The following is a 10,830-nucleotide window of genomic DNA, read 5'->3' as shown; positions in this document are numbered from 1 at the left end:
TTCAGATTTTTCAGGGGGTGCTGCAGCACCCCTACCTCCCATGGCTATGCATGGCATTGGATTTAGGTTCAAAGTTGAGTGACAAAAAGACGACATTCCTTTACTTTGATGACTTTTTGCAAATCCAATCAGTTTTCCACTTTGATTCAACGTCACCACATAGAATTTTTGTTGTTGAAATTACGTGGAAAGAACGTTGATTCAACCAATTTTTGCCCAGTGGTAAGTTACATAGCTCATACGTTTCTGTTTACATTATCCAACTATGTTGTGACAGTACAAAGTACATGTTATAGAGCAAATAAACTCTAGTTATCCTCTTATGAAAGTTGATTTCCTCTGGTAAAGTTTCCTAAGCTTCAGGTCTGTTCAGGTAAGTGTTTCTCAATGGATGTTCTCTTTTAAATTCTTATTTTGATGTATCACAATGGGATTTTCTCCCATTACTAGGAAGAATCAATCACACAATGTCTGTCGCAGACAGAGATTCCCTCCCTCTTTACAAGGCAACACTCGTCCTTCACGCCTCTCTTCCTTGCGGAAGCTCACTACGCTCCTGAAGCTCTCCTCAGCGTGACTTGATCCCTGTCTTCCATTCTTAACTGTTCTCAGGCAAACCGCAAGGTTAACGCTCCCAAAGGTAGGACCTTAGCTCTTGTTCCTGTGTTGAAGAACTGACCGAAAGGAAAGTTTCAGCCTCAAGTAGAATTTATTTTCTACTCTAATGGGGCCTACAACACATTGATTTGGTGCGTTTTTTCCGAACTCTGGCGCGTTTCCCCCTTTAGTTCGGTTCGTTTGGACTATCCACACTTGGGAGCGCAGGTAATCCTCTTGTCCAGATGGGATAGGGCAGTGTGCAGTGCGATGGCGATTGCATCGTCTGTGGATGTATTGGGGCAGTAAGCAAATTGAAGTGGGTCCTCAGTTGCAACACTCACTACCGATTTCCAAACTGTCTTTGGAAGCAACATCAGCACAAGAACTGTTCGTCGGGAGCTTCATGAAATGGGTTTCCATGTCCAAGCAGCCGCATAGAAGATCACCATGCCAATGCCAAGCATCAGCTGGAGTGGTGTAAAGCTTGACGTTATTGGACTCTGGAGCAGTGGAAACGCGTTCTCTGGAGTGATGAATCCCACTTCACAATTTGGAAGTCCGACAGACGAATCTGGGTCTGGTGGATGCCAGGAGAACACTACCTGCCCCAATGCATAGAGCCAACTTTAAAGTTTGGTGGAGGAGGAATAATGGTCTGGGGCTGTTTTTCATGGTTTGGGCTAGGCCCCTTAGTTCCAGTGAAGGGAAATCTTAACGCTACAGCATACAAGGATATTCTAGACGATTCTGTGCTTCCAACTTTGTGGCAACAGTTTGGGGAAGACCCTTTCCTGTTTCAGCTTAACAATGCCCCTGTGCACAAAGCGAGGTTCAAACAGAAATGGTTTGTCGAGATCGATGTGGAAGAACTTGACTGGCCTGCAAAGAGCCCTGACCTCAACCCTATTGAACACCTTTGGGATTAATTGGAATGCCGACTGTGAGCAAGGCCTAATCGCCCGACATCAGTGCTCAACCCCGCTAATGATCTTGTGGCTGAATGGAAAAAAGTCCCTGCAGCAATGTTCCAACATTTAGTGGAAAGCCTTCCCAGAGTGGAGGCTGTTGTAGCAGCAAAGGGGTCACCAACTCCATATTAATGCCCATGATTTTGGTGTTCGAGCAGATGTCCACATACTTTTAGTCATGTAGTGTACAGTGGCTTGCAAAAGTATTACAGCTGCAGCTCAGAAATTACAGCTGCAGCTCTTGGGGCATGTCACTATAAGCTTGGCACATCTAGCCACTGGGATTTTTGCCCATTTTTCAAGGCAAAACTGCTTCAGCTCCTTCAGGTTGGATGGGTACCGCTGGTGTGCAACAATCTTTAAGTCATACCACAGATTCTCAAATAATTTGAGGTCTGGGCTTTAACTAGGCCATTCCAAGACATGTAAATGTTTCCCCTTAAACCACTAAAGTGTTGCTTTAGCAGTATGCTTAGGGTCATTGTCCTGCTGGAAGGTGAACCTCCGTCCCAGTCTCAAATCTCTGGAAGACTGAAACTGGTTTCCCTCAAGAATTTCCCTGTATTTAGCGCCATCCATCATTCTTTCAATTCTGACCAGTTTCCCAGTCCCTGCCAATGGAAAACATCCCCACAGCATGATGCTGCCACCACCATGCTTCATTGTGGGGATGGTGTTCTCGGGGTGATGGAGGGTGTTGGGTTTGCACTTTCCTTGATGGCCAAAAAGCAAAATTTTAGTCTCATCTGACCAGAGTACCTTCTTCCATATGTTTGGGGAGTCTCACACATGCATTTTGTAAACACCAAACGTATTTGCTTATTTTATTCTTTAAGCAGCTCTACGGAAGAGTGGACAGATACTCCTATGGACAGATACTCCAATCTCCGCTGTGGAGATTTGCAGCTCCTTCAGGGTTATCTTTGGTCTCTTTGTTGCCTCTGATTAATGCCCTCCATGCCTGGTCTGTGAGTTTTGGTGGGCGGCCCTCTCTTGGCAGGTTTGTTGTGGTGCCATATTCTTTCCATTTTTTAATAATGGATTTAATGGTGCGCCATTGGATGTTCAAAGTTTTAGACATTTTTTTAGAACCCAACCCTGATCTTTCTTCTTTGTCCCTGACTTGTTTGGAGAGCTCCTTGGTCTTCATGGTGCAGCTTGCTTGGTGGTGCCCCTTGTTTAGTGGTGTTCAAGACTCTGGGGACTTTCAGAACAGGTGTATACAGTTGAAGTCAAAAGTTTACATAAACTTTTGGAGTCATTAAAACTCATTTTTCAACCACTCCACAATTTTTTTTTAACAAACTATAGTTTTGCCAATTTGGTTAGGACATCTACTTTGTGCATGACACAAGTAATTTTTCCAACAATTGTTTACAGACAGATTATTTCACTTATAATTCACTGTATCACAATTCCAGTGGGTCAGACATCATTTGATTCAATTGGAGGTGTACCTGTGTATGTATTTCAAGGCCTACCTTCAAACTCAGTGCCTCTTTGCTTGACATCATGGGAAAATTAAAAAAAAATCATTCAAGACTTCAGAAAAAAAATGTAGACCTCCACAAGTCTGGTTCATCCTTGGGAGCAATTTCCAAATGCCTGAAGGTACCACGTTCATCTCTACAAACAATAGTACGCAAGTATAAACACCATGGGACGCAGCCATCATACCGCTCAGGAAGGAGACGAGTTCTGTCTCCTAGAGATGAACATACTTTGGTACGAAAGGTGCAAATCAATCCCAGAACCACAGCAAAGGACCTTGTGAAGATGCTGGAGGAAACAGGTACAAAAGTATATATATTCACAGTCAAATGAGTCCTATATCGACATAACCTGAAAGACTGCTCAGCAAGGAAGAAGCCACTGCTCCAAAACCGCCATAAAAAAGCCAGACTACGGTTTGCAACTGCACATGGGGACAAAGATCGTACTTTTTGGAGGAATGTCCTCTGGTCTGATGAAGCAAAAATAGAACTGTTTGGCCATAACGACCATCATTATGTTTTGGAGGAAAAAAGGGCAGTCTTGCAAGCCGAAGAACACCATCCCAACCGTGAAGCACGGGGGTGGCAGCATCATGTTGTGGGGGTGCTTTGCTGCAGGAGGGACTGGTGCACATCACAAAATAGATGGCATCATGAGGGAGGAAAATTATGTGGATATATTGAAGCAACATCTCAAGACATCAGTCAGGAAGTTAAATCTTGGTCGCAAATAGGTCTTCCAAGTGGACAATGACCCCAAGCATACTTCCAAAGTTGTGGTAAAATGGCTTAAGGACAACAAAGTCAAGGTATTGGAGTGGCCATCACAAAGCCTGACCTCAATCCCATAGAAAATTTGTGGGCAGAACTGAAAAAGCGTGTGCGAGCAAGGAGGCCTACAAACATGACTCAGTTACACCAGCTCTGTCAGGAGGAATGGGCCAAAATTCACCCAACTTATTGTCGGAAGCTTTGAAGGCTACCCAAAACACTTGACCCAAGTTAAACAATTTAAAGGCAATGCTACCAAATACTAATTGAGTGTATGTAATCTTCTCACACACTGGGAATGTGATGAAAGAAATAAAAGCTGAAATAAATCATTCTCTCTACTATTATTCTGACATTTCACATTCTTAAAATAAAGTGGTGATCCTAACTGACCCAAGACAGGGAATTTTTACCAGGATTAAATGTCAGGAATTGTGAAAACTGAGTTTAAATGTATTTGGCTAAGGTGTATGTAAACTTCCGACTTCAACTGTATTTACTTAGATCATGTGACAGATCATGTGACACTTACATTGCACACAGGTGGACTTTATTTAACTAATTATGTGACTTCTGAAGGAAATTGGTTGCACCAGATCTTATTTAGGGGCTTCATAGCAAAGGGGTGAATACAAATGCACGCACCACTTTTCCGGGATTAAAAAAAATATATATTTTAAACAAGTTCTTTTTTTCATTTCACTTCACCAATTTGGACTATTTTGTGTATGTCCATTACATGAAATCCAAATAAAAATCCATTTAAATAACAGGCTGTAATGCAAAAAAATAGGAAAAATGCAAAGGACGATGAATACTTTTGCAAGGCACTGTACATCTCACTCATATTATCTGAGAACCGTGGTTACGAAAGTCACCTTAAATTATGGCGAGCAGCAAATCCCAGGAGGCTTAGCGTGTTTCTTCAGGGAATTGTGAGAACAAGGGAAAACACTGCCAACAAGATGATCTAATCTCAGATCTCTTTCCTTTACAGTACAGGACAAGGCAACCTCAACATGGTGATCCCCACATGCCCAACTAAGCTGTTATTGCGTGTGTGTGTTTTCCTAGGTCTATTTCAGTTTGTGCCCACAATTCTGAAATAATGTGAGGTTCCATATCAATGATTTCACATAGTCCTACCCTGATACAAGTATAGACATTTAGGGAGTGCAGACTTAACCTCTGTGCAGGGACAAAACACTGTAGGCTAGTCTTTTGTGAGGCAGACCTGCAGGACAAACCCCAATGGTGGATAAGAAGTGCACAGCAGGTGCACTACAAAGGTGAGCTGCTGCCACCAGTGTAGCAAATAAGTGGAGGGATCAGCAACCCTAAGGTTACAGGGCAAGTGCACTTACTTTGCTTACTGTATCAAGGTGCTGTCCAGAGGGTGCTACACTTGTTCACATGCCAGACTTGTTGCTGTCAACCGGTAAGCTACAGTAGGCTATTGATACACTGCGTTCTCTGAAAAGACAGTTACATAAACCGACAGTAGCATAATCTGTTGTTGCCATTGAAACTAGAGCAATTTACGCAAAGGCAGACAGATCTCTCAGTATCCCATAACGGAATTCAATGCAGAAAGTAATGACTGCATTTTTATTTCTCTAAATTCTGATCTTAAAATGAGAAATTCTGTGTGTTGTTATGCACAAAATAGCTCATGTCTAAAGTAGGCCTGGGCTATATGCAAATTAAGAAATCATGTAAGAGCAATAATTCTGAATTTCAATAGCCTTTCAAATATTTTAAAGGCCCAATGATGTTTTCTTGTGTTTTGTATCATATTGTACAGTAGCTGATGAAACTAACACTGTAAAAGTGTGAACAAATTTGATCATTGTTTGATTTTCTGATAGTTGCTGGTTGAAAATGCCGTCTACACAGGACCTTCTATTCAGCAGGTTTGCATGGGCAGGAGTTTTGTACGTTTGTTAATAGACCAATAACAAAAAGCGTTCCAAACCTCTCTGACAATGGCTAGTTTTCAGTTTTCTTGCTTGAGAAATAGTTTTTTGCTAAAAAAGCATTTTTTTGTCAATTTTAATGGAAAACTATTAGACTACACTAAGATATTTAATTGGTACCCAGAAATTATATTTATATAATGACTGCATTGGGCCACTAAGATATTTGTCCTCTTACTCCCTCTCAAACCCAATTACTCAAATGTAAAAAATCACAATAGTCAAATGTAGCCATACCCTACAACCAATCAATAACTGTATGAAGGTTACATCAACCTAATACGAAATGTGAAAACAAAACATTGAAATATCGCTGTATGTCATGGTGATATTGAATAGCCAACAGAATAGAATAGTCTATAACTCACCTGTAAATCAAATATCAATATGGTATGAACTTGTTAAGTTTGTAGGTTTGGTTGGAGTTCTCTAGATAATTGTATCATTTGCTCTTTGATGTCTGATCTTCTGGTTTGATGTCATGAGGCAGTCAGAGCTCATTCCTCTGACCACTGATGCTGTAAATGCAACCTGTCTTGTCCCTGGTAGAGCGTCTATCACTCTCTCATTGATACAACGAGGGCATGGAAATTTTCCACTGTCGACTCTGCGTCTTTAAATAGCTAATCCCTCAGCGCGTGGCCACAAAACAAAACATGCTTCCCCTGACGCTGTCCCCACACTGTGTGTTGGCAACTTAGTGTTGTCAGTAAATAGATTTCAAGTGAAGTGCTATGTTCCCTTGTAAAAAACGATTAAAAACAAGGACATGAATGGTGATCTAATTGGTAAGGGATGCAATGTTAGTCAAGATGGTGTGTTTACCTACACTAATATGTAAAACACTTTATTCTGCATATTGTACCTCCACATAGAGATACAAAGATACAAAATTAATTTCTTTTTTTAAAGGTCAACATATGCTGTTATTATCTTGTCCATCATCAACACGAGGACACCAGTGCATGCAACCAACACAAAAGGCAACCATAACGTTGATCATGTCTGAAAGATGTCCTTACCTGCCTGTTTCTGAATAACCTATTTTGAATGACAGGCAGAACAACGCTGACCATTGGTGACCCTGAGCTGTGAACTTTCCAACAGCTGACATAGAGCACAACAGCTGACATAGAGCACAACAGCTGACATAGAGCACAACAGCTGACATAGAGCACAACAGCTGACATAGAGCACAACAGCTGACATAGAGCACAACAGCTGGCAGGGTGAAAATAGGTTATTTTGTAGTTGTTTATATGAAATTGGCATAGCTTTTTAATACCATTCTATTGCTATAATGGGCAATTAGAAAGCCTGTAATATACTAATATAAAGTATTTTTTTCCAAGTATTCTCAATTACGTTACAACAGCTATTCACAGGCCATGATTATATAAACATGACAGAAGTTGATTGTTTTAGCTTACTTAAAAAAACACATTTGGCAAGTTACTCATGTATTTATTACTGCATGACAACTGTTTTTGTTATCCACAAAATATGAGTACAGGTTGTCAACAGTTTTCTATGAATGTCATCATTCTATACAAGTCCAACAAGGGAATACAGGTAAACCCTTACAGTTACTGAGTTAAGTGATGTCATAAAAAGCTTTTTGATTGATTCTGTACATCATTTATATGATGTACTTGTGACTAAAACTCCATTAAAACTTGGATTAAAGAGTCAATATTTGACAGCTGCCAAATGGCATCAGAGAGATGGTAGCCTTGGTAACCCACAGGTTTGTGAGGTGATGTCATGGTAGAGGACATCTTGTGATCCACTAGAGGGAGATGTTGCCATTTCATGCCAGACAGTCCACAACAGAACCCGATTCCCTTTTCTTTATTTCTTTAACACACTAAGCAACTTTTTCGATATGATGGAATATTTTATTCTAAACAAGCATAACATAATAAAAGTACAGAATTATTGAATATTTAAAAAACGAACGTAATAATGTGACATTGAATTACAGCATAGTTACACGGATATTTGATAGTACTTCATGTAGCATAGTTGTGTGTTTTTACAGCTTAACCTTTGCTCTCTACTTATAAAAGAACCAGTGTATTGTAAGATCCACCTCCACACCACCCCCAGACCTACAGACATATGAAAGTTGTCCATAATCTCCACACCTCATGCTCTGTTTTCTTTCTCCATTCCTTCACATTCCTCCCCTCCCAGCTCAAAATACAAGTTGCCCCTATCCACAGATCTAGGATCAGATTACTTGACCCCCAATCCTAACCTTAACCATAAGGAGGAAGAAAATGTTATCTGACCCTGCATCGGTGGTTGGGTCAACATCTACTCTACTCACACCCACACACTGCCTTTGCCCTCCCCCTCTGAGGCCCCATGCTGGCCGCAGCAGTCCCCTCCACGGTGGCGCGAGGCAGGCAGGTTCTTGTATACGGCCCTGCTATAGGGGATGAAGCAGAGGCCCAGTTGGAGGTGGCGGGCCAGGCGGCAGTAGGCAGCCAGAGCCAGGACCAGGAGGGGGGTGACCAGGATGAAGCCCACCACCAGCAGGGCCACACAGCCACCGTCATCCAGCAGGTCTGAACAGTACAGGGACGTGCCATTGGGCTGCACCTGGGGACGACATATACACATATTAAAACCACTTGTGTCTCACACTGCAATGTTCAGGTGGTGACTCATGCTCTTTCTCCCCGCGTGTCTTTGACTCTTTCCTCTCTGTCTCTATCTCTCTGAGACACACAGACTTCCTTCCTGGATGGCAGTCTTACCGTGGAGTGACACAGGAAGCCAAACACGACCATGACCAGTGCTGGGGTCAAGATGGTGCCGAACACGATGCTGGCCAGTGTGCCGTTGACCAGTGCGATGATCAGGTTCTGAGCCGTCACCAGTACTGAGCACGCCCAGCAGTCCAGAGAGCCTCTCAGCTCCAGAGGGGCGTCCGTACCCCCTGATGCGCTGCCCGCCACTGAGTACGGGGGTGGCACCACCACTCCTGACCCCCCCGTGGGTGACCTTGGCACAGAGGTCACAGAGCCTGTGTGCTGGAGGTGGGATGGCAGTGATGACAGAGGTTCCCCATTATGAATGTGATTCAGCTGGGTGATGCCCTTCTCCAGGGTCCCGTTTCTCGACAGACTCATCCTCCCTGGGCCTTCAGAAAACAAAATGATTAGGGTTGTTTAATTAATTAATTAATGTGCGTATCATACAGTACAATTGTATAATCATTATTACTAGTGGCAGTGCAGTTGGTTATGGGTTAAGTGGTATTGGGAGGGCCTGTTACTGCTCTTCTGTTAGGGTGCCTTAGTAGTTGCAGTTACTTAGACTGGGAGCCTGATAATGAATCCCCTTTACAGAAAGGAATCTGTTTGGCATGACCATGTTTTTACATAACAGAGTGAAAAAAGCCTCTGAATGTCGCTCCATTAAAGTGAGAGTAGCAAAGTTTCCTAAAGTACACTGGTGAGAGCTGCGGAAAGAAAACACAGATAACTACGCAACTCGGGGAGGTAGGAAATAGACTTCCCTTGGCCCCACCCCCAGTCTCCTGGATGACTACAGTCTCAGAACAATGAGCCAGGAACAAGCCCCCCCCCCCCTCAAACACCCCTTCTGAGAAACCCTCTACCACTAATTTTAACAGTCAACAACCTTTAGTTAAGTTGGATTTTAAATGAAAAAGGATCATTATAATGAACTTTAAAAAATATATATTTCACCCAACTTTCCAGTTGTCTTTAGAAGTGGGGTGGTACCTCAGCCATGTGTAATGGTCACAAATCTAATACTAGACTGTTGGTATTGAGATGAAGGTAGCATGTATGACCTCTGAGAACATAATGGTAAAAAGGATTATGGATTTAAATAGTTCATTTTCCATTCAGTCTCCATATGAATATAGCAATGAACGGGTGAATTAAAACCCTTCAAATAAAGTTATTCAACTGTCCTGTAATACAATGCCAAATGCTAAGTGTCTCATCACACCCAAACATGCACTAGCAGCATAAACACTATACGCTGCAAGAGAGTTGACCATGATCTTTGTTAGGATGTTCAGTTTTAGTTTCCATGTCCCTCCTTCATCCCTGGACACCCATAACGACCACAGTGAGATGTGTTTACTCACTGTGTGATTGGTGGAGTAGTTCTGAGGATCTGTTTCTCTCTCCTCTCACAGTAGCGGTGAGACGATGAGAATGTACTCTGTTCTTTAAGCTGTCCTCCCACTTTGAGAACGCCCGTGGAGAGAAGAAGAGGTCGGTCTCCACTACATGAACATCCAGATCCCGAGGTCAGAGTGATGGTATTGATCAGGTGGAGGTTAATAGCCTTATGATAAGGGTTTAGACCTTTCTCTGCTGTATCCTGGTCTTTCAGAAGGTAAACTCCAGGTATTCAGAAGATGCTTTGTGTCCTCACAGCCCTCAGTCAGTGTGACTATCGTTCTCTTTTGCTTTGTGCTGAATTCGATGTTCTGCACAGTTAAGGCAAATTTTGCTTTCCTGCTTGGCTCTGGCTCTTCATTTCCTGCCGTGCCGTTTCCTCACTTTTACTCCAGTTTGGTTAGTCACTGAGTCTCCCCTCTGTCTCCTGCCTGTCTCCTCTCTGCTGGGTGCGTGTCTGTGGGCTGCTGTGGTGCTGGTGGGTACAGAGGCAGCTGGGGTATGTTAGGGGTTGGTGATGGTATTTGGGAAGGGCGGGGGAACACAGGAGGGATTACACTGATAACCCCTGCACCCAGTGGGGAGCGAGGGGGTGGGGAGGGATGGGAAGGCAGTCACTCCAGAGAGGGAGCGAGTGTTTATTTAGATAGATTAGGAGTCAGGGGTGAGGGCCAAACTCCAGCTGTCACTACAACCATTAATCACTACCTTCTGCTGAAGTCACTACAACCAATAATCACTACCTTCTGCTGAAGTCACTACAACCACTAATCACTACCTTCTGCTGAAGTCACTACAACCACTAACCACTACCTTCTGCTGAAGTGACTACAACCACTAACCACTACCTTCT

The 10,830-nt window shown here is 42.9% G+C and overlaps 1 protein-coding gene across 1 annotated transcript; it reads right to left on the bottom strand.

The window, feature by feature from the left end:
* Nucleotides 1–7,251: 7,251 nt before the first annotated feature.
* LOC129868866 (transmembrane protein 88-like) lies at nt 7,252–10,486 on the bottom strand. Its single transcript, XM_055943188.1, has 3 exons — nt 9,941–10,486; nt 8,574–8,959; nt 7,252–8,415 (listed from the first exon to the last, which is right to left on the bottom strand). The coding sequence occupies exons 2-3, from the start codon at nt 8,946–8,948 to the stop codon at nt 8,137–8,139; spliced, it is 654 nt and encodes a 217-aa protein (XP_055799163.1). The 5' UTR covers nt 8,949–8,959; nt 9,941–10,486; the 3' UTR covers nt 7,252–8,136.
* Nucleotides 10,487–10,830: the final 344 nt, after the last annotated feature.

The sequence above is a fragment of the Salvelinus fontinalis genome, chromosome 13, assembly GCF_029448725.1.
Source record: "Salvelinus fontinalis isolate EN_2023a chromosome 13, ASM2944872v1, whole genome shotgun sequence".
Lineage (NCBI taxonomy): Eukaryota > Metazoa > Chordata > Actinopteri > Salmoniformes > Salmonidae > Salvelinus > Salvelinus fontinalis.
The sequence above is the reverse complement of the archived record's forward strand: the minus strand, read 5'-3'. Positions and strand labels throughout refer to the sequence as shown.